Source organism: Somniosus microcephalus, chromosome 2, assembly GCF_052327205.1.
Source record: "Somniosus microcephalus isolate GS21.2 chromosome 2, FLI_Smic_1.0, whole genome shotgun sequence".
Classification (NCBI taxonomy): Eukaryota; Metazoa; Chordata; class Chondrichthyes; order Squaliformes; family Somniosidae; genus Somniosus; species Somniosus microcephalus.
In genome coordinates, this window is record NC_140988.1 from 300,493,047 (window position 1) to 300,517,186 (window position 24,140).

At 46.2% G+C, this 24,140-nt stretch overlaps 1 protein-coding gene across 7 annotated transcripts in view; it reads right to left on the reverse strand.

The window, feature by feature from the left end:
* The window catches only part of pdzd2 (PDZ domain containing 2), a 569,380-nt gene that overhangs the window by 47,812 nt on the left and 497,428 nt on the right, over nt 1–24,140 (reverse strand). For all 7 annotated transcript variants that reach the window (XM_085973666.1, XM_085973663.1, XM_085973669.1 and 4 more), the window contains 2 exons: nt 12,243–12,387; nt 1,459–5,287 (listed from right to left, as the gene is read on the reverse strand). In XM_085973666.1, the coding sequence (XP_085829792.1) occupies nt 1,459–5,287; nt 12,243–12,387 (3,974 nt within the window). The remainder of the gene's footprint in view (nt 1–1,458; nt 5,288–12,242; nt 12,388–24,140) is intronic.

A 24,140-nucleotide genomic window follows, 5' to 3' on the forward strand; every position in this document is an offset into this window, starting at 1 on the left:
GAGGGGTGGCTGGTGAGATGGGGAAGTGATAATGTAGATAGAGAGGGATGGGTGGAGGTGCAACGTAAGTTGGTGTGAGTAAGGATGTGCAGGACTAGGGTAGGGAAGGCAGAGTGATGGGGATGTGATGAGTGACACAGCAGGATGAGGTTGAGTGTGGCTTTGCAGTAACGTTTCGTGATCTACTGAGATCATTGAAAGATTTGCGCCACTGCAGCCTGGTCCTCCTGACGACATCCCTGCTTGAGTCCTCCTGTGCAATGTGCAACCAGGCTGCGTTGGTCTCCTGGGGAGGTCTCTTCCACCCATTGGAAGGGAAGAGAACCTCCCTGCGTGCTGTGACTCCATCCATAAGCATATGGAGGGAGTCACGGGAGAGCCTGGGTGCAGCCGTGCACCTCTGTGCAGTGCTTGTCAGTGTTTGCAGCACCTCAATGCTGTAGAACATGGACAGCACAACTGTCAGACTAAATTCACGCATGGTCCCTTTAAGGAAGCCGGCTGATGACGCGTCATCAAATGATGTCATCAGACCTGCTTCCTTCAATTGGCCAGAAAACGTGCTGGGCGGGCCCAATTAGGGGAAAATCATTTTGGATAATGGGCTGGAGCCGGCAGCAAAGCCGGGACCTGAAGTTGGTAAAATCCAGCCCTATGTTACTAACTTCTGCTTGCACCTGGACCACCACTTTATATGGGCACAATTACAATTACTTTAAAAGTGCACAGGGTCCTCAAGGTTTTGAACAATATGTGCATAGAGACACACAAAATATCTATCTTAGCTCCTTCAATGGATCAGTAAGTAAATGAACTAGCTGGCGTGGCATTCAGACATACAGATCAAGAAGCAGGTTCAATCTAGGGCTTATGCTGAGTTACCTGAGCTCAGCTGCAGTGGTTCCAGGTGCACTACAATTGGCTTTAGTTTGGGTTAGTGAGGAGAAGGATTAGCAAGGGTTTCTGCTTCTGATTGCTATTTAGAGAACCCTGCTGAAAATGTATGGATGGGAAAACACTCATTCTGTGCAACTGTACTCCAGAACCCTCAGGAGAGAAAGGGAAAAGACTTAAAAATCTTCTTTTGGCTAGATGTAGATTACACTTGTTTATTATTTTTGGTAAAATATAATGTGGGAAACACTGATTTATAACTACCCCTACTTTTTCCTAAAAATAGCCAATCGTGGAAATTATACCCTCAGGTTTTCAAGGCTTGCTCTCCCTCTGTGCTTTGATAGGTTTGGACCAGGTTGACCTAGGCTAATCATCTCAAGGGAGTCAATTCAATATTCTGTAATAAAAAGGTCTCTGGAGAGTCGTAAAGTGTTATTTAAATAATTTGCGCATCTTGTCTGCTCTTGGCATTTAGAGATTAATGATGTGTTACACACCTTCTGCATTTTGAAATCAATGTAATTCTCTAGGTATATAGCTTCAGACATCATGGTTACTAACCTGACAGACCAACTTCTGCATTTGCTTTCAGACACATTCTCACTATTTGTCAGCTCGTCATCAGACCAAGAATCCAGTGTTCCAGTGCTGCTTTTCCAGGTGCTCTTTGATCTTAAACTAGAAATTCCAGATCTATATATTTTCACTAAACCTGACCCAATGGTCGCAGAGGAGGTTCCAGAGGAAACATTTGTAAGGCTTTCAGCAGCAGGACCAATAGACCGTCTTGGCTTGACTTCCAGTTCAGTTTTAAAGCTTTGGGTCATTGGATCAGTAGAATAATCACTGCACAGTTTGTCAAGGTCTGGCATGCTTAGTGCTCTCAGTTCCCGTAGCTTGGAGCGAGACAAAGAATTTGGTCGATGGTTGACTGATGATCTACTTTTACTACTGTTAACCTTGCATGAAGTGAAATCCTGCTCATGAGACATTTCACTGCTGGAATCAAACTCCTTGGTCTTTTTAAGCTCCTCGGTATTGCTCTCAGAATGATTTGTTTCAAAGCTTAGAAAAGCCAAGCTAGATGGAGACTTTTCTAATTGCGGTGATGGAAAGGCACCCTCAGAGCTCCCTTCAGTATAAGAGCTTAAACTACGTTTCAATGCACGCGATGCATCAAAGTCTCGAATAGATGAAATATTGGATGTCACTAGAGGTATTGCACTCCCCGATATTCGCCTTCCTATTGCTGGCTTGGTAGAAGAGCTTGCATTGCAAGTAACAAAGGATGAGTCTAGAAACTGCATGTCTATTTTCCTGATTACAGGTTTGTCAAAGCTAGCTAGGCTCTCAAAAGACTTAATTCTCTGTCTGACAGAAAAAGAAGAGCCACCCTCTGGTGGACAGTTCAGCTGACTTGTAAAACTTCCCATATTTGACTTATCCTTGTCCCTTTGATAGAAGGTAAAATCAGTGCTGGGGTATTTTTCTTCACTCAAAGATTTCCTTAAGATTCCAGTTGCCTCGACTTTTGGTTGAACATCATCTATACCTTTAACAGTAGTGTGTAATTGTAGTGTGTCAAATGATTTTACCTCTCTTTCCAGTAACAGTTTTTGTTTTTGAGAAGAAGCTTTGATTGCATGGTCAGATGGATACTTATCAACCTGTGTATCATCACTACTCAGTTGATCTGATTTCTGCTCTAACCTCACAGGAGGCTTTGGAGCTATCTTTGGTTTCTGAGCATTATCCAGTGTTGTAGAGGATTTGGTTGACTTGTGGTCTAAAAGTCCTGAAGGAGTAGCCATGCTATTAACTTCTTTCCGCTCCAAAGAAGGTGATGTTAGTTTTAATTCTATAAAGCTACGTTGAGTTGCCATGCATTCTTGATCATCTTCGTGCAATAAAGTTGAAGAGAGTACAGGAGAGTCTTTCAATGGTTGAGATCCTGTGGGTGGCAAATGCTCATCCAGCTGCCCTTTTTGTAATGGTTTCTGCTGTGCTTCTTGTGACAATTTCCCCCAGTTTTTATTGACCATGCTAGCATTCTCATACAGTTCCGATTCTGTAGGAGATGTGATACGCGGTTCAGTAGATCGTTCACTGGACACTTGTGTAATGTTCTCTTCACTCCCTGATTCTGCGAATGACTTATGAGAGTTTTTAATCCATGCACTTTTCCTGATATCTTTGTGCATTTCCTTGGGTTCTTCGTCTTTTAGTTTATGATCTAGTGTTATCTGTAGTTCTGGCTCTTTTTGGTCTTTAGATTCTTCTTTCAACACTTGTTTTTGCCTTTCATTGCTCAAATCCATTTTATCAGTAATATTAGGTGACTTTGTTTCACCTTTATCTTTCTTTCTTGTTTGGAGTCTGGTGTCTGCTGTTAGGTGCATTGAAAGCTGTTCCTCTGAAGAATGTGCAGGAACTTTACTGATTTCTTTCTCTTGCTTCATTTCAGATTTACTTTTCTCCGCTTGTTTGTTTGTTTTTAAATTACACATTAATGATGCTCTTTTGGCGAAGAGCTTGGATGATAGATGATCAAAAACTGGTGACTTTTCTGGATATTTCTGCAATGACTCTGGTTTCTTGGATCCATCAGACTTGGTTGCATTCTTCTCACAGGTTTCTGAATGTGGTTTGTTTTTACTTTTAATGCTGAGCCCCTTTAGTTTTGGTGCAGAATAGAACTTCTGGGTTTTGTCCTGAAACTTAGATCTAGTGCACGTTTGAGATGCTGCTCCACTTTCACTTTGCCCTTTAAATTGTGTCGAGGATTTTACATTTTGTGCTCCCAAAGATTGTTTGGACTGATTAACGACATGTCTTTGTGGCTGGGGACTAGAATTTTTTACAGTACCTGACAAAGCCAGCCTTTCCTTTCTGATATGAGTCATGGATGAGGCTACATCCTGAGCACCCGGGTTGGACTTATTTGTAGCAGGTAGCCTAGGCTTGGGCACCGGATACTGGGATGGAAGGCTTGTTTTTGTAACTTCTGGTTTCTTGGTATGCTTCAAGGCATCTAATGATGAAGAAAAATCATGGTCTGTTCTGCTGGATTCCAAACAAGATTTTGACTGAAGTCTTGATGCAGAAAGGGCCGAATCACTGTGATGTTCTAACTTTTCACCAAATTCCCTGGCAATTTCTCCTGTACAATGGCATTTGTCTGATTCTTGGCTATGAGAAGTCATTACATCTGTGCCTTCCTCAGCATGATTTTTATTAGTTGGCAGATCCGCCTTGGAAAATATATCATATTCCAGAATTTTGATTTGTGAATCATTTACATCCATAGTGGTAAGGATACTTGTGCTTTCAAATTTGATCTGTTCAGAGGGCCTACCATCAACAGAATTTGTTACTGGGCCCTGTTCAGCAATCTCTGTTCTATTCTTATCAAAAATAGAAGGCAGTGAGGAAGAGATTAAACTATCCCCATTTTTATGGCATGAAGATGATAGATTTGAATTTGTCTTTTCAGCTACTGAAATTGTCTCTTTATTTGCTTCTGGAGCAAGCTCAGTCATTGGTAAACCACTCTTATGCAGAACATCTTGATTCAGATTTATTGGGAGGTGCACAAATTGCTGTGATGTGTTATTTTGATCACTAGGCTGGTAGCAGATTTCAACCTCTTCAATATCTGAATCTGCAACACTAAGGCTTTCACATTGACTGAAACTAACATCTCCAGACGAAACCACTGCCACTTTATTACAAGATAATTGAGGGCTGTCAGAAGATTCAGTCTCTGAATCAGAGTCCACTGCAGCAGCGTACATGGATTGCTGTTTACTGTTTTCCTTGATGTCTGTTAAACCCAATGGCGTTTCCTCCTTCTCAGTGCTTAAATTTCTGGAGTAGTTAGTCAGACAGTTTTTGTTCACTGAAAATACTTTGCCTGTGTTGACTGAATTCAGAACAGAATAGTCAAGAACAACCTGTTTGAGGTCTGTTGAAGAAGCACCTTTACTACTTACGCCATTAGTGCTGTTGATAGCTTTTATTGAATGAGCAGCAATCTTATCTTGGTTCCTTTCTGAATTCAGAGACAAAGTATTTGTAATTTTTACCTCAGCGGAATTTAGCTCATTGATGACATCATCAATGTCTGTAACCGGGATGTCACATTTGTCACTGTGCAGTAAGGTATTGCAAGAATCCTGTGACAACTCTTGGTTCTTCTCTACAGAGTCTCCAGTCGGTTTTCCCTGGGTCTGCATTTCCATGCTTGTAGTTCTGTTCTGCAGTAAGTCCTCAATCTTTTCCTCACTGCTTTCTTTGGCAGTTAAGTTCTTATCAGGTTCTAAGTTATCAGGTTCTACCAAATTCAGATCTGTTGAAGATGACGAGATGATACTGGATAGTCTGTCTACAGCTGTAGAAAAGAAATATGCATTAGAGAATATTGTCATGTTTCAAATCTAGATATATATAGAATCACATTAAGCCAATCTGAAATGGTCACTGCTGGAATGGGAGGATAAACCCAGCTTCAGATTGTACTAGCCCTGCCCTGCCCTGCCTACAGTTGGCACTGGAAGAAGAAAATTACACAGTTGGTGGAAATGCATTTTCTGAGCTCCTACCAGAAATTACAATCTTTATAAATAATTTGACAAATCAGTTTTAAAAAAACAAAATAATTAAATCAGTTGCCAATTGTCATGCAAATAATATATTGGCAACATCAGTATTTTCACAAAGAAGTATTTTCTTTGTCTGTAATGTTGGTAGGCATGACACATTATATAATATGTCAGATTTGGAGTTTGGTCACTTGGTAAAGTTCCAGACAATAAATTTCATTCCACTGAGCAATTGATTTAAGCTTAAATATTTTCCAGATGAAGGCAATTTCCATCACGAATATAATACAGTAAAATGAGAATGGTAATAAAGGTTCTCCGTATGTAAATGTCATGAGATGCCCTCAACTTCCAACACCTAATGGTCAACAGTCTCTCCTCATGCATCAGTTTATGGGATGCTTATCTGGATAAGCCCTGATCTTTGATATCGCTTGTGCATTTTACTTCTTTACACAACATGGACATATCACCATCTAAAGTGAAACTGGTAACATACATATTTTGCTGTCCATGTCTAGTCCATAAAAATTCACCCATTTGGGACCAAACTCTGCTCCTGTATCCCTTAATTTTGTCTTCTTTCTCCCCCTCTTAAAAAGGCAGCGGGTATACTTGACCAGTACTGACAGCACTCCAGTACCTTATTCAAGTGGCCTGGCCAATTTTCATACCATACAGTAAGTGTTAGGAGGCTATTGGACATTGGGGTGGTGGAGGCCTTCAATGCTGTCCTCACTTGACAGTAGATATTCCAGTCCTGGTACAGTCTTCAGGACCAGTACATGGCATACGCTGGGAGTGTCATTTAAAAAAAATTAAACGTCACCAGATATTGCAAGGTCAAATGATTTAAATAAAAATGCAAAGCCCGCTGTGAGGATCACAACATGTCACGGAGGTAGAAAATTGTGCACGATGGAGAAAGCTGCTGCATTTAAAACAATTAACAGTTTTTGCAAAGGCTGTCTGGAGGCAGGGGAGGAGTATCCAGCTAAAACAGAGCAAAGACAAACCAGAATCTGTGGGCAAGTGATGGAGTAGCATAACACCTGGCCCTATTTGAAAGCTCATAAAGTGGATGTTCTGCTGAATGAGGTGGTGTGAGTAGGGTTGCCCGATTTGGCACTCTAGGATACCGTCTCCAGAGGATGACAATGCACCATGCCTGGCAGGAGATAGTGGGCAGACTCAACAGGCTTCTTCTGCATCAATTCCCAGGTCCCACTACATATAGGACCTGGAGGAACAGATGCAGGAGAATATACTGCAATTTAAGGACTAGCAAGAAAAGGCTGTATCAGATAAGACAGCCCAAGACTGCATGCCACAAAGTGTTGTGTGCCAGCTTGTTCCATGTTTACTGGTCACCTATGCCAAATCTTCACATGACTTAAAAGGTCTTTCATTGTAGCTTGTGTATTTCCATACCACAGCCGGGCACACATTCAAGCTGCAGCTTACGGTTGAAAAGCTTGCCATACTCATCTTCCAGGGCCTTCACACATCATACTATTGTAACACAATCTACTGCATGATGCATGGTCACTTACTGACACCTAGGTAGGACTGCATGGGAACATGGAACATGCCTGTCACTTTGTAGGTGCTGCTTCAACTCTGTTTGTACAATAAGATTTCACAAAATCTCAAGCCAATAGACCCAAACTGGAGGAGGGCTCAGAAATAATAGGTCATTGATTCACTTGGAGGAGACTGTCCTGGATATTCTGGCACATAAGAGCACAGAGGGAATGGGGAGAGATGAAGCAGCAGGCCGTACCAAGCTCAGACCTAGTAAGACCTTTCTGTTATGTCTTTTTCCCTTCTCACTCACAGGATAAACACAACCATACAAAGATCATGCACAGTATCTTGCATTACTCTGTTTGAAATTGTGTCGTGAAGCCAGCTTTTTAACATTTGTTCCTTTTCTGTCTGTATATGTCTGGAAAAACATAGGCCACAGAGAGCAATACACAACACCTTGGGCTAGAAATTCGGTATGTTAGCGCCTTCCGTTAGCACCTCGCAGATCGTGACGTCATAAAGTGCGCAGCGCCCCGTTATCGCCCCAGATGGAAAATTCACTCATCCCCCCTGCTTTATTGCCTCGCACCGACAACGCCAGTTCGAGGAGGCATTGTGAACTCGGCTGGCCGCTTCGGGAGTGGTAATTAAAGGGAATGCTTTTCAGCTAGCGCAACCTTTATTAGTTGCACCAGTCTGGTGCCTGCACAAAGTTTGTAATGTTTCATTGGTGAGAGTGTTTGGGGCTGTAATGGCAGTCGCCCAGGTCGCCTTGCAAAAACAGAACTGACGACAACTAGCTTGTGCAGCATCATCGGCTCTTCCCTTTAAGCGAGGGAAGCAGCCTCTGTGATGAAAGAGTGCTGTTTACAATGCGCTCAAAATTGTTCAGCGCTCTGTCGCTACCGCCCCGCTGTCAGACTTCAGTGCCCTAAGAGAAGTGGTTAGCACTTGATTTAGCGCTCCACTTCCCTCTTGGAGCACTAAAACTGAATTTCACAGGAGGCGAGAATGATTAGCGCCTGGCACTAATTTTTCAACTTTCAAAGTTTTAGCGCCCCAAATGGGGCTGTACCGAATTTCTCCCCCCTTGTGTCTCACTCGGTAAAGTTAACAAGCACCAGTTGATTTGCTGCCTCAGAAGATACAAAGTATGTGTTTGTGCGCACTATGTACAGCTGCTGATTGTGACAAGGATTCACAGAACTGACTCTGGTGGCTGCAGGGAGCACAGAAAGACTTCGGGAAATTATTCCTGTCTATAACACTGAAAATCAGAATGGACATTTTCCCTAATGGTGTATCAGTAAATTAACACACCACAACATAGTGCATCAGTGCAGTAACTTCCCACAACACAGTACATCAGAACTCTTAACAATCCTGTGCTACTAGGCCACATCATCACTTTCTTTTGGTAAATTATTCCAAATGGGCTTTATTACACAGTACCATGAAAACCAAGTGTCGCACTTGGCCAAAGAGCATTGCAGTGACAGGTAGTCCAATGCACTATACCATTGGGAAGACTTTATTTCATTACCTCAAATCTAACATGGTCAGTTCCTGGTCTCACTTGCGTTATTAGGGGAAGCTGCGTATAAACGTAAAATGAGTAAGTAATCTCCCAAGTTTGCTTAAGAAATTAACACTCTGATTAGGTAATAAAGAAAGAGTTTGCATTTATATAGCGCCTTTCACAATCTCAGGAAGTGTCAAAGCATTTCACAGCCAATTAAGTACTTTTGTAGTGTAGTCACTGCTGTAATGTAGGGAAACACGTCAGCCAACCTGTGCACAGCATGGTCCCACAGCAATGAGATAAATGACCACATAATCTGTTTTAACAACAGAAAATGCTGGAAAAACTCAGCAGGTCAGGCAACACCCGTGAAAAGAAATTTGAGTTGACGTTTCGGGTCAAAACCCTTTTTCAAAACTGGAAAGGAAATAAAATAGATCGAAGGCAGGGCTGCAATTGAACAAAAGAAGTAAAAGAAACATTAAAAGGTATTCAAAACCAGACGAGATGGTAATAGGCCAGGGGAGACAAAAGACAGCTGAGATTAGGTGTGAAGTGTACTGGCAGGATAAGAGACAGCTGCCAGGTTTTTTTTTTGGTGGGGGGGGGGGGGAAGGAGGACCCAAAACAAAGGGGTGGAAAAAAATATAAGTAAAAAAGTAATAGGGGCCGAGGTTATGATCTGAAATTGTTGAACTCGATATTGAGTCCGGAAGGCTGCAAAGTGCCTAATCGGAAGACGAGGTGCTGTTCCTCGAGTTTACGTTGAGCTTCCGTGGAACAATGCATGAGGCCGAGGACGGTGAGGTCTGAGTGGGAATGGAGCGGTGAATTAAAATGACAGGCGACCGGAAGCTCGGGGTCCCCCTTACGGACTGAACGGAGGTGTTCCGCAAAGCAGTCACCCAATCTGCGTTTGGTCTCCCCAATGTAGAGGAGACTGCATCGTGAGCAGCGAATACAGTATACTAGATTGCAAGAAGTACAAGTAAATTGCTGTTTCACCTGGAAGGGGTGTTTGGGGCCCTGGACAGTGGGAAGGGGGGAGGTATAGGGGCAGGTGTTACATCTCCTGCGCTTGCACGGGAAGGTGCCAGGCGAAGGGGAAGGGCTGTTGGGGGTGATAGAGGAGTGGACTAGGGTGTCCATTAAAACATAATGGGCTGGAAATTCAGTTGGCTTTGCGCCCAGTTTCCGCCCAAAGAGGGCTTTTGCGCCAGTAGGGGTGGTAGCACTGATATTGAGCGCCGCGGTAATGGCGGCGGTAGCCGGTAGCGCTGCGCCGGCACCGATGACGTCATCGGTGTGCGCAGTGCCCCGGTTCCGCCCCGCTACCGCCCCGACCCCCATATTTAGTTGCGGCCGCCTCCTCCGTGGCGGCCGCTACTAACATCCGGAGACCAGGGCCTTCCTGCAGCCTTAGTGGGGCGCATAAAGGTGGAGGTGCGGCCGGCCGCTTTTTCGGCGGCCGCCTGCCCGCACTTCCTTCCCTGGCCTCCTCCACCACCCCCCCCGCGGCATTGCCGGCTGCTTTCCGCGAGCCCGGCACTTCTCCGTGGTGCCGGGCTCATTTGCCGGCACAATCCAGCGGCGATCTCCCCGTTGCAGGCACCTCCACCTTAAGAGAAGGAGGAGGCCTGCAGTACCGCAGCCTGCCGCACCGCATCGGGTGGCGCAGCGGCACCTAGAGCGCTGAAATTCAGTTTCAGCGCCCCAAGCGGAGGCGGGCACACCCTGGAACAGCGCCCGGTTCTGACTTGGGGCGCTAAAACTGAATATCTCACGGGCGCAACTGGCACTGCGCGCAGCGCTAACTTTTGGGCGCACGCCAGCTGGCGGGCCCAAACTGAATTTCTAGGCCAATCTGTTTTAATGATGTTGGTTGAGCGTTAAATATTGGCCAGGGCACCAGGAAAACTCGCCTGCTCGTCTTCGAATAGTGCCATGGGATCTGTTACATGCAACTGAGAGAGCAGACAGGGCCTTAGTTTAACGTCTTATCCGAAGGACAGCACCTTAAGCACGCCCTCAGTACTGTACTGAAGTGACAGCCTGGATTATGTGTTCAAGTCTCTGGAGTAGGGCTTGAACCCACAAACATCTGACTCAGAGGTGAGAGTGCTACCACTAAGCCATGGCTAACACATATTCATATACTAGTACTCCAATTTTCTCTTCCTCTTTGTGGAGAAGTGCTTGGCTTTTGCTACGATAGAGTTAGGAATGGCTGCAGAAAGTAGTGGAAGTGTGAACCCGTATCTTATCACTTCACGGCACTTTCTGTTAGCGCTCTATTTGTGCCACAGTCAGCGGATTCCATTGGTTTACACTGCAACTCTGATCACAAAGCGCTTAAATAAGTAACACAATGGCTTAACTCAGAAGCTCTGCAGTCCTCTTAAAACCCTCTTTATTTCCCCCTTGCCTTATGTGCAATGCAGCACTACCCAGCCATGTGGGTGGATGAGAGTCTGGCTCCCTGTCTTCTGTCAATGCGCTCTGTAATAGGATGCCAGGAATAGACTAAGACCTACCAGGATTAATTTGCTCTCCTCATCCCCATATAGAAATAACAAATATCCCTTATTTGACTGGGGTCTAGTCAGTCTGAGACACAGATAATGGAGCAATCCTGTTCACAAGGAAATATTTTTTTTTAAATGACATCTTTTTGGCCCTCTTCTGGGCCTGTGCTCCTTTGTACCTGGTTTCCCTGGTGAGGCCGGCAGTAGACGTTGACCTGCCCCACCCACCCCGCCCCAACACAAAGTTAAAATAGCATTTTAATGAGGCCCTCGCCAGCTTGCTGCAAGGGCCTCATAAGCCAGCCGAAACCCAGGAGTTAAAACACTGACTGCCGTTGATTTATCCCCCGCACGCCCCATTTCTTGCACCATAGGAACACTGATAAAATAGAGAGCGGGAAAAGAAATTCTGTGATGCTGGTTAGAGGTGAGAGAAGGTTCACTTACTAGAAGACTAGTTTTTTCCTGAATCTGCTCTGGGAGTGAGAAAGCAAAAGAGAGAGAAAAAGAGAGAGATTGCAGCAGAGAATAGTTATCTGGTTTTAAATACATGCCAGATATTGGATAATTCAAGAATTAATTAATATTCCAAAATTTGTTGGCAAACTTTTGAGAACACAAAGCTTTTCAGCAAAACATTAACTATACATAACCAGGTTGGAACATTGACTTTACCGATTTATTGACTGGATTTAATCAGGTCAACAAAATAACTGACATCAGCTTCATAGACAGGGTCTTTGTGAAAGGTGTGTAAGAGATGAGCAGAAGAGTGCGTAATTTCAGCAGCTGTCCCAAAAAGCAGAGGTTTAAGACACTTTGGTACATTTCTTTAACACCTGTTTTCCTCATTTTCTGCTTCTGACCAATAAAAGCCTAAAATAAATACTAAAGATGCAAATTAATAAATACAACTAAAATATTAACTCGATTAGTGATAATGTTTGCAATAATCTGCCAGACAGAATAGCAGTTAGACAACACTAGTGGGTGCATTCAGGATATAATTAGATGATTGTGCAAGTAATATGAAACTGCACTGGAATGCATGATCTCCTTGCTTTATGCAAGCATTTTGCTTTGTTTGTATACACTTTTTCATGAAGACCGTGTATTTTCCACAATTACAAACACAATCTTTGGAGAAAAACCCAACTTTTTGCTTACCTGATACTGGTTTCCGCACATCTAGTGTGATGGAGGGTGGGAGGTCGTACATAAAGTTACACGTCTCTTGGTAAGACATGCTGCAGACTGGGGTGCTATTAATCAAGACAATCTCATCTCCAGGACCAAGCTTTCCCTTAGATTCCTAGAAAAAGTAATGTCACAATTATAAATGTGTTACTGGGATGTCTCGTTACGAGACATAAATACAGCCGGCTTGCTATAGAAACTAAAATGTCACAAAGTTCAAAGTACATCATTAATAGCATGACTTAGATACACCAATGATCTGGCTGAGATTTTCAGCTGGTGGTTTACTGGCCACAAGTGATACTTCCTTTTTGCAATACCAAGCATAAAATTTAAATATGGAAATGTAAGTTTTCCTTGTGGCTCAGTGGGTAAATGCTGTTTGGTAGGTGCGCTGCTGAGGCATATAGTTCAAGTTGGTCCCAGTTTTGACCCCTACAAGAGCTACCTGATTTCAGCCAAAGCAGCAGTGAGGGGAAGTAAAACTGGCCTCCATGTCTCACGCTAATTGAGGGGGTGGGGGTGGGAGGGAAAGAACTTGGGTTCCCTTTGCTGATCGTCATCTGTTAACTCCACTGGAAAGGGCTGGCTATTGGGTGGGCAGAGGATTGGGCGCAGCTGCGATGCTCCAACTCTCCCTCAAATAGCCTGCCAACACACCCTGTTTAGGCTCACACGTGAAGAAAGGCCAGTCAAGTGAGATACCAGAGGGTTTCCAGTGTCAGTGAAATCATACCCCAGTAAGGAGTGACAGAAACTGTGCAGGTAACTGCAATCAAACCAATGGCAGCGCATGATTTTTGTTCTTTACACTAGATATTTTTGGGGGTTCGGTGTCACTGGCCACTTCCATAAGCAGACCTCATATCCCCTGTGATCGCTTAAACAAGAGGTTGCGGGTTTGGGAGGTGCTGCTGAAGAAGCCTTGGTGAGTTACTGCAGTGCATCTTGTAGATGGAACACACTGCAGCCACGGTACGCTGGTGGTGGAGGGAGTGAATGTTTAAGGTGGTGGATGGGGTGCCAATCAAGCGGGCTACTTTGTCCTGGATGGTGTCAAGCTTCTTGAGTGTTGTTGGAGCTGCACTCGTCCAGGCAAATGGAGAGTATTCCATCACACTCCTTAATTGTGCCTTGTAGATGGTGGAAAGGCTTTGGGGAGTCAGGAGGTGAGACACTTGCCGCAGAATACCCAGCCTCTGACCTGCTCTTGTTCCCACAGTATTTATGTGGCTGGTCCAGTTAAGTTTCTGGTTAATGGTGACCCCCAGGATGTTGATAGTGGGGGATTCAGCGATGGTAATGCCATTGAATGTCAAGGGGAGGTGGTTAGACCCTTGCTTGTTGGAGATAGTCATTGCCTGGCACTTCTGTGGCGCGAATGTTACCTGCCACTTATCAGCCCAAGCCTGAACGTCAATCAGGTCTTACTGCATGTGGGCATGGACTGCTTCATTTTCTGTGGAGTTACGAATGGCGCTGAACACTGTGCAGTCATCAGCGAATATCCCCATTTCTGACCTTATGTTGGAGGGAAGGTCATTGATGAAGAAGCTGAAGATGGTTGGGCCTAGGACACTGCCCTGAGGAACTCCTGCAGCGATGTCCTGGGGTTGTGATGATTGACCTTCAACCACCACAACCATCTTCCTTTGTGCTAGGTATGACTCCATTCAGTGGAGCATTTTCCCCTTGATTCCCATTGACCTCAGTTTTACTGGGGCTCCTTGATGCCAGACTCTGTTAAATGCTGCCTTGATGTCAAGGGCAGTCACACTCATCTCACCTCTGGAATTCAGCTCCTTTGTCCATGTTTGGACCAAGGCTGTAATGAGGTCGGGAGCTGAGTGGTTTTGGCGAAACCCAAACTGGGCATCAGTGAGCAGGTTATTGGTGAGTAAGTGCCACTTGATAGCACTGTCGATGACACCTTCCATCACTTTGCTGACGATTGAGAGTAGACTGATGGGGCGGTAATTGGCCGGGTTGGATTTGTCCTGCTTTTTGTGGACAGGACATAACTGGGCAGTTTTCCACATTGTCGGATAGATGCCAGTTTTGTAGCTGTACTGGAACAGTTTGGCTAGAGGCGCGGCTAGTTCTGGAGCACAAGTCTTCAGCACGATAGCCGGGATGTTGTCGGGGCCCATAGCCTTTGCTGTATCTAATGTGCTCAGCCGTTTCTTGATATCACGCAGAGTGAATCGAATTGGCTGAAGAATGGCTTCTGTGATGGAGGGGACCTCGGAAGTAGGCCGATATGAATCATCCACTCGGCACTTCTGGCTGAAGTTGGTTGCAAATGCTTCAGCCTTGTCTTTTGCACTCACGTGCTGGGCTCGACCATCATTGAGGATGGGGATATTCTTGGAGCCTCCTCCTCCCGTTTGTTGTTTAATGGTCCACCACCATTCACGACTGGATGTGGCAGGACTGCAGAGCTTTGATCTGATCCATTGATTGTGGGATCGCTTAGCCCTGTCTATAGCATGCTGCTTCCGCTTTTTAGCATGCATGTAGTCCTGTGTTGCAGCTTCCCCAGGTTGGCACCTCATTTTTAGGTACGCCTGGTGCTGCTCCTGGCATGCTCTTCTACACTCGTTGTTGAACCAGGGTTGGTGGTAATGGTAGAGTGAGGGATATGCCGGGCCATGAGGTTACAGATTGTGGTGGAATACAATTCTGCTGCTGCTGATGGCCCACAGTGCCTCATGGATGCCCAGTTTTGAGCTGCTAGATCTGTTCTGAATCTATCCCATTTAGCACGGTGGTAGTGCCACACAACACGATGGAGCGTGTTCTCAGTGTGAAGACGGGACTTCGTCTCCACAATGACTGTGTGGTGGTCACTGCTGCCTTGGACAGATGCATCTGCGACAGGTAGATTGGTGAAGACGAGGTCAAGTAGGTTTTTCCCTCTTGTTGGTTCACTCACCACCTGTCGCAGGCCCAGACTGGCAGTTATGTCCTTCAGAACTCGGCCAGTAGTGGTGCTACTGAGCCACTCTTGGTGATGGACATTGAAGTCCCCCACCCAGAGTACATTCTGTGCTCTTGCTACTCTCAGTGCTTCTTCCAAGTGGTGTTCAACATGGAGGAGTACTGATTCATCAGCTGAGGGAGGGCGGTAGGTGGTAATCAGCAGCAGGTTTCCTTGACCATGCTTGACCTGAAGCCATGATACTTCATGGGACCCAGAGTCAATGGAGGACTTCCAGGGCCACTCTTTCCCGACTGTATACCACTGTGCCGCCACCCCTGGTGGGTCTGTCCTGATGGTGATGGAGGAGTTCGGGACATTGGCTGAAAGGTATGATTCTGTGAGTATGACTATGTCAGGCTGTTGCTTGGCTAGTCTGTGGGACAGCTCTCCCAATTTTGGCACAGGTCCCCAGATGTTGGTGAGGGGGACTTTGCAGGGTTGACTGGGCTGGGTGTGCCGTGTCCGTAGCCGGTGCCGAGATCGATGCCGGGTGGTCTGTCCGGTTTCATTCTTATTATTTTGTTTCGTAGCGGTTAGTTACAACTGAGTGACTTGCTAGGCCATTTCAGAGGGCAGTTAAGAGTCAACCACATTGCTGTGGGGCTGGAGTCACATATAGGCTAGACCAGGTAAGGACGGCAGATTTCCTTCCCTAAAGGGCTTTAGTGAACCAGATGGGTTTTTACGACAATCCGATAGTTTCATGGTTACCATTACTGATACTAGCTTTTTATTCCAGATTTATTTAATTAACTGAATTTAAATTCCCCAGCTGCCGTGGTGGGATCTGAACTCACGTCTCTGGATCATTAGTCCAGGCCTCTGGATTACTAGCCCAATGACATTACCACTATGCTACCGTTCCAACTTGGAAATATATCACCGTTCCTTCATCGTCGCTGGGTCAAAATCCTGGAACTCCCTCCCTAACAGCACTGTGGGAGTACCTTCACCACACGGACTGCAGCGGTTCAAGCTCAGTGACTGTAGACTGACTGTTGAACTACACGTGACCCAATATAACCTATAGCTATGGCCACTGAGCCATACATGGCAAACATTAAAAGAAATATTCCAAAATTCTCAACAAATATACATTCCACTGAGAAATAAAAACTCCACGGGAAAAGTGATCCATCCGTGGCTAACTAAAGAAGTTAGAAGGGAGAAAATAGAATGAGAGTAAACTAGCAAGAAATATAAAAACAGGTTGTAATAGCTTCTACAAGTATGTAAAAAGGAAGAGAGTAGCAAAAGTAAGCGTTGGTCGCTTAGAATCAAAGAATCATAGAATGGTTACAGCACAGAAGGAGGCCATTCGGCTCATCGAGCCCATGCCGGCTCTCTGCAAGAACACCTCAGCTAGTCCCACACCCCCGGCCTTTCTCCGTAGTCCTGCAAATTTTTTCCCCTCAGGTACTTATCCAATTCCCTTTTAAAAGCCACGATTGAGTCTGCCTCTACCACCCTTTCAGGTAGTGCATTCCAGATCCTAACCACTTGCTGCGTAAAAAGGCTTTTCCTCATGTTGCCTTTGGTTCTTTTGCCAAACACCTTGGGGACGATTTTAACTCGGGTGCAGGGAATTGTCGGGTTCCCCGAATTTGGTGTTTCCCACACAAATCTAAATGGGTGTGTGAGATTGATGCAATTTTAACTCAATTGGCCAATTGATTTCCAATGTGTGGGAACCCTTGACAAATGAGTATTTCCAGTCAGAAAGTCGCATAATATGACGTCATTATTGCTGCTGCATTTAGGGTCTGCAACAAGCCTTGCTTCTTCTGCAGGCTGCCAACCTTTTGGCATTTGCTGATACACTGAGCTGGAAGCAGAATGGCAAGAGAAAGACCGAGGACTGCACCCCGTTTTGACGACGCTGCCCTGCAGGCTTTAGTGGAGGGAGCAAGAGCTCACAAGGAGGTGCTCTTCCCTTCATCGGGGAGGAAGATGCCTCCCCAGCAGACAAAGGCTGCGTGCTGCAAGTGGCAGAGGAGGTCAACTCCTTATTGGCTACCCGCAGAACCTGGATACAGTGCAGGAAGAGATTTCATGACCTTCAGCACACTGGAAAAGTGAGTATGAAGTTCCCATCACTCTCAATCTGATCTCCATTGCCTCTCCTCACCAGCACTCAGCTTTAGCAATCTCTTCCACCACATCCCACTTGACACTGACATCCATGTACCCTTACCCATTCCCTCTCACATTCACCTAACTATTTGACTATGCAGCCCTCACACTCCCTATCACTCTGATGCTATGAAAACAATTGACAACATACAGGGAGGGCCCTTGGTCTTGCCACCTCACTCCATCTTTGTCTCCGTCTAAGCATCTATGCTATGGATTCTCTACACTCACTCCTTCATTCTCACTCAAACTCCACTTGTCTCCCTCATTGCAGGAAAAGAGAGCTCACAATAAAAGAGAAGGAGCGAGGACAGGAGGAGGGCCACCCTCAGTAGCCCACCTCACCCCCTGTGAGGAGGCGGTCCTGGAGATCGTAGGACTGGAGGATGAGGCGCAAGTGGGGGACGGACAGACGGGTGCATCACAGCAAGCTGGTGACAGAATAGTTTTCCATCTCTCTCATTGACATTGCATGAGTCGCTGATACATTCTTGATCACTGGACTGTGTGCACGGTGGCATAGTGGTTAGCACTGTTGCCTCACAGCACCAGGGACCCGGGTTCGAATCCGGCCTCGGGTGACTATCTGTGTGGAGTTTGCACATTCTCCCCGTGTTTGCGTGGGTTTCCTCCGGGTGCTCCGGTTTCCTCCCACAGTCCAAAGATGTGCGGGTTAGGTTGATTGGCTATGATAAATTGACCCTTAGTGTTAGGGGGATTAAATACGTGGGGTTACGGGGATAGGGTGGGATATGTGTCGGTGCAGGCTCGATGGGCCGAAATGGCCTCTATCTGCACTGTGGGGTTTCTGTGATTTCTGTGATTTCTGTGATAGGACTCTTGTACCTCAACCTTAACTTATAACTTATATAACTTCTAACTCATTTGTACATTGCACACTGCATTTTAACTTATACTTATTTATATATAAAATATATATATTATACTACCATATACTTATCATATTACATTACTATTACTTCCAGTGGTAACAGAGGCTTTTTGCACTATTCATCATGTCCTGCAACTTGGACTGTCATTGCTATACTTATTTGCTTATTGTTTCTATATTTATACTTGTTTTTATTTTTGCTTTTTATATTTATACTTATATTGTGGGAGTGAGTGGGGAGTAAGCATTCCATTGTACCAGTTACATATGGCAATAAAATAATCTTGAATCTTGATAATGATTCTGAAGCTATAACAGATGGACCTATGATCATCTGCAATATGCAATGTGCATGTAACCTTGACCTCACATCTCTAACTCTTTCCTTTACTCCCCCACAGGACCATCGAGAGCCCCTATCCTCACTGCCCAGGAGGAAGAGCCTGAGCTTCCAGACTCCTCAGAGGAATCTGCAACCTTTGAGGGCACAGCGTCAGCAGAATTCAGCGCACCCAGCACCAGCGCAGACACTCACACCTCGGTGGGACCTTCGGGACATAGAGTAGTGTTGTCACCTGGTGTATCACAGCTCACAAGTGAGCATCAGCAGATTGTGGAGACAGGGACAGCAGTGGAGAGTGCTAGTCGGAGGGTGCAGGACTCTGCCAGCTCGGCTCAGCTGCATGTCGACCCTCTGCCTCTGGGTCCATCCATAAGATCAGCGGGGCTGGAACTCCAGGAACAGATGCAGGAGTCTCTGGCAGGTTTTGTCTCCAGGGTCGATGTGAGTGTGGAGTGAATGGAGGAGTCCATAGCGAACATGAGCAGAGCCTTTGTGGAGTCATTGGTGCATGAACGCATCACCATGGAAAGGATGGCAACCTCCATGGAGGAGATAAGTCGCCAGGGTATGGAAAACATGGTGAGAGTTCATAATAGAAGGACATCTCTTGAGAAGCGATGGGCATCTATTGAACAGAGAAACCAGACCTTCATGGAAGTCCTTCTGAGTAGGACTGCCAATGCAGATACGGGTCCCCATGGCCCCCTGATGTGCAGCAAGATGCTCTCAAGCCACTTCCAAGCGCTGGCCCCTTCTGGCCTGTGCAGCTTCAGGTGGGTGAGCAGCAGCCTGGTGCTCCTGTTGCTGCTGCTGGTGTTCGAGCTCATCTAATGCCCAGAAGGGAAGGAAATAAATGGCTCCCATGCTTCTGGAATATGCCTCCGTTGAGGAAGCGCTGAGTGAAGGTGGCGAGCGGGGTTTCCCAGGAGGTCACACTGGAGATGTGTGTGAGGCTCCAACCTTCCACAGGTGTGGTTAAGCCTGGTAAAAGTTGCCCCAGGCCTGAAACAACAAAGTCCTGCCACCTGCAAATGATGACTGATCAAATCTCCTCTTTAATGGTTGACCTGCAGCTGATAGTCAGCAAGCCAATAGTGCTCACGCCAGGTTTCACAGGTGTGATCCCCACCAGGCGTGTTTTACGTGGGAAAAGGGTTAAAAATGCAAGAGCCTGTTAAAATGGGATTATAAAGGCCAATTATTGCTGATTAAGGGCCTTAAAGACCAGTCCCGCCTGTTCGAGGCGGGACTGATTCAGGACCATCAGACACGCCTCGGTTAAAATGGCTCGGGGTCGGGAACCAGGCGGCGGGGGGGTCCCGACCCCCAGTTTTTGCAATTTTAACCTCCACACGCCTCAAAGCCCGCCTCACGGCTGAGTTAAAATCGACCCCCTTGAATCTGTGTCCTCTGGTTCTCGACCCTTCCACCAATGGGAACAGTTTCTCTCTATCTACTCTGTCTAGACCCATGATTTTGAACACCTCTATCAAATCTCCTCTCAACCTTCTCTGCTCTAAGGAGAACAAGACCAGCTTCTCCAGTCTATCCACGTAACTGAAGTTCCTCATCCTGCGCTTCATCCCCCTACGCCCCCATCTGAATGAATTTCGAGCTCGGCACGATGCTGAGTTCTTCTTCCGTCGCCTTCGTCTCCGTGCCCACTTCTCTGGCCAGGAGTCTTCCCCCCGCACGGCTGATCCTTTCTCTCGCTTTCTAAATTCTCATTCTACTTGGACCCCTCCCTCTTGCCCTCTCTAGATCTTTTCATTGCTAACTGCCGACGTGACGTCGGCCGTCTCCATTTTTCTGCTCCCCTCTCTCACTCCAACCTACCTCCCTCTGAACTTGCAGCACTCCATTCTCTCCGATCCAACCCTAACATTATCATTAAACCTGCTGATAAGGGTGGTGCTGTTGTTGTTTGGCGAACCGACCTCTACCATGCGGAAGCTGAACGCCAACTCTCGAACACCTCCTCCTACCTCCGCCTGGACCATGACCCCACTAGCAAGCATCAAGCCATTGTTTCCAAATGTGTCACTGACCTCATCTCCTCTGGAGATCTTCCCTCCATGGCCGCCAAACTCATAGTCCCCCAACCCCGCACAGCCCGCTTCTACCTCCTTCCCAAGATCCACAAACAGGGCTGCCCTGGTAGACACATCGTTTCAGCCTGTTCTTGCCCCACGGAACTTATCTCTTCCTATCTCGACTCTATTTTTTCTCCCCTTATCCAGTCTCTTCCCACCTACATTTGCGACTCTTCCGACGCCCTCCGTCACTTTAACAGCTTCCAGTTTCCTGGCCCCATCCGTCTCCTTTTCACTATGGACGTCCAATCCCTCTACACCTCCATCCCCCACCAGGACGGCCTTCGGGTGCTCCGTTTCTTCCTTGAACAGAGGCCCAACCAGTCCCCATCCACCACCACCCTCCTCCGCCTGGCTGAACTTGTTCTCACATTGAACAACTTCTCCCTTGACTCCACTCACTTCCTCCAAATTAAAGGTGTTGCTATGGGAACCCACATGGGCCCTAGCTATGCCTGCCTGTTCATGGGATATGTGGAACATTCTTTGTTCCAGTCCTACTCAGGTCCCCTCCCTCACCTCTTTTTCCAGTACATCGATGACTGTATTGATGCCGTTTCCTGCTCTCGCCCTGAACTAGATAAGTTCATTCACTTTACTTCCAATTTCCACCCTTCCCTCACCTTCACATGGTCCATCTCTGACTCTTCCCTTCCCTTCCTTGACTTCTCCGTCTCCATTTCTGGCGATCGGCTTTCGACAAACATCCACTACAAGCCCACCGACTCCCACAGCTACCTGGACTACACTTCCTCCCATCCCGCTTCCTGTAAGGACTCTATTCCATTCTCCCAGTTTCTCCATCTCCGCCGCGTCTGTTCTGATGATGCCACCTTCCATACCAGTGCTTCCGACATGTCTTCCTTTTTCCTCAACCGAGGATTCCCTTCTACTGTGGTTGACACGGCCCTTGACTGTGTCCGTTCTATTTCCCGCACTTCTGCTCTCACCCCTTCCCCTCCCTCCCAGAACCACGATAGGGTTCCCCTTGTCCTCACCTTTCACCCCACCAGCCTCCACATTCAACGGATCATCCTCCGCCATTTCCGCACCTCCAACGTGATCCCACCACCAAACACATCTTCTCCTCACCTCCCCTTTCAGCATTCCGAAGGGACCGCTCCCTCCGCGACACCCTGATCCACTCCTCAATCACCCCCAACAGCCCTTCTCCTTCACCTGGCACCTTCCATTGCAAGCGCAGGAGATGCAACACCTGCCCTTTTACCTCCTCCCTTCCCACTATCCCGGGCCCCAAACACCCCTTCCAGGTGAAACAGCGATTTACTTGTACTTCTTGCAATTTAATATACTGTATTCGCTGCTTATGATGCGGTCTCCTCTACATTGGGGAGACCAAACGCAGATTGGGCGACCGCTTTGTGGAACACCTCCATTCAGTCTCTAAGGGTGACCCTGAGCTTCTGGTCGCCTTTCACTTTAATTCACCGCTTCACTCCCGCTCTGATCTCTCTGTCCTCGACCTATTACATTGTTCCAATGAAGCTCAAAGTAAGCTCGAGGAGCAGCACCTCATCTTTCGATTAGGCACTTTACAGCCTGCCGGACTCAACATTGAGTTCAACAATTTCAGATAATTATCCCTGCCCCCATTTCTCATGCAGTATGATTTTTGCCACTCCCATTTGCAACATTTTGGCCCAGAAATTCATGTCGGGGGCTTCCCGCGGGTGCAAGCCCCCGACCTACACTTACCTAGCGCGCCGGCAGTTGAGGCCTGGGCCTGCGTGGGTTTCCTCTCTGTGGCCCGGTCCAGCTCCCGGCGCGCTGTGCTTGCGTGATCCAGCGGCGTACTTAGTACGATGCGTCTGCTGGGATCATGTGAGCACTGGGCAACCAATCGGAGGAGGGAAAAGCCCATTTATGAGTTTGACAGAAAGAACTGTCAAACTCATGAAAACTCCGGGCGCCCAAAACAGTACTTAACCTTAAAATAAATTTGAATAAAACATCACACTATTTAAATCAACTATAAATAACATTAAATAACTATTTTAAACAATAATTTAAATTTTGAAAAAAATAATTTTATTAAAAATCGGGGCTAAAAATACACTTACCTTACTGTAAAGTATTTAAAAATAATAAACCTGTGGAAAAAATGTTCTAATTTTAATTAATTGACCACTTACCTTTTAAAATGAAGTCCTTACATCTGGTTTTTTAATGTGTAAAATGTAGAGGCCTTCACACACGGAAAAACCTGTAAAAAAAGAGGAAGTTCAACGCGCACGCGCAGACTCCTGCGCGCACGCGTTCAACCTCTGAACCCCTTGGTTCAGAGGATCGGAAATGCTGGTTTCCTGCGCATGTGTAGTGCATGCAAGAAACCGGCACTTCCATCGGGTCCACGCGTGAGTACTCCGTCCGTACTCACGCGTTGGGACCCGAATTTCTGGGCCTTTATCTTTCCTGCCTCTTACAAAAGTACAGGATGTTCTTTCAATTCCTTCCTCCCCTCCTAACTCCACCCCCCCACCCCGTCTCTACACCTGCTTAATATCTGTTACATCTCCAGCTTTTTCCAGTTCTGATGAAGGGTCCCAGACCTGAAACGTTAACTCTGTTTCTCTCTCCACGGATGCTGCCTGGCCTGCTGAGTATTTCCAGCATTTTCTGTTGTTGTTTCAGATTTCCAGCATCCGCAGTATTTTGCTATTATATTCCTCATCCCTGGAATCATTTTCGTAAATCTTTCTGCACCCTCTCCAAGGCCTTCACGTCCTTCCTAAAGTGTGGTGCCCAGAATTGGACACAATACTCCAGTTGAGGCCAAACCAGTGTTTTATAAAGGTTCAACATAACTTCACACACAATACAATAGCAAAATACTGCGGATGCTGGAAATCTGAAATAACAACAGAAAATGCTGGAAACACTCAGCAGGCCAGGCAGCATCTGTGGAGAAATGTCTGTGACCCTTCTGACGTTAACTCTGTTTCTCTCTCCATTAATGCTGCCTGGCCTGCTGAGTGTTTCCAGCATTTTCTGTTGTTATTTCATCATAATTTCCTTGCTTTTGTTCTCTATCCCTCTATTTATGAAGCCCAGAATCCCGTATGCTTTTTTAACCGCTTTCTCAACCTGCCCTGCCACCTTCAACGACTTGTGCACATATAACCCCAGGTCTCTCTGTTCATGTAACCCCTTTAGAATTGTACCCTTTAGTTTATATTGCCTCTCCTCGTTCTTCCTACCAAAATGTATCACTTTGCACTTTTCTGCATTAAATTTCATCTGCCACGGGTCCACCCATTTCACCAGCCTATATATGTCTTCTTGAAGTCTATCACTATCCTCCTCACTGTTCACTATAACTCCAAGTTTAATGTCACCTGCAAATTTTGAAATTGTACCCTGTACTCCCAAGTCCAAGTCATTAATAAATATCAAGAAATGCAGT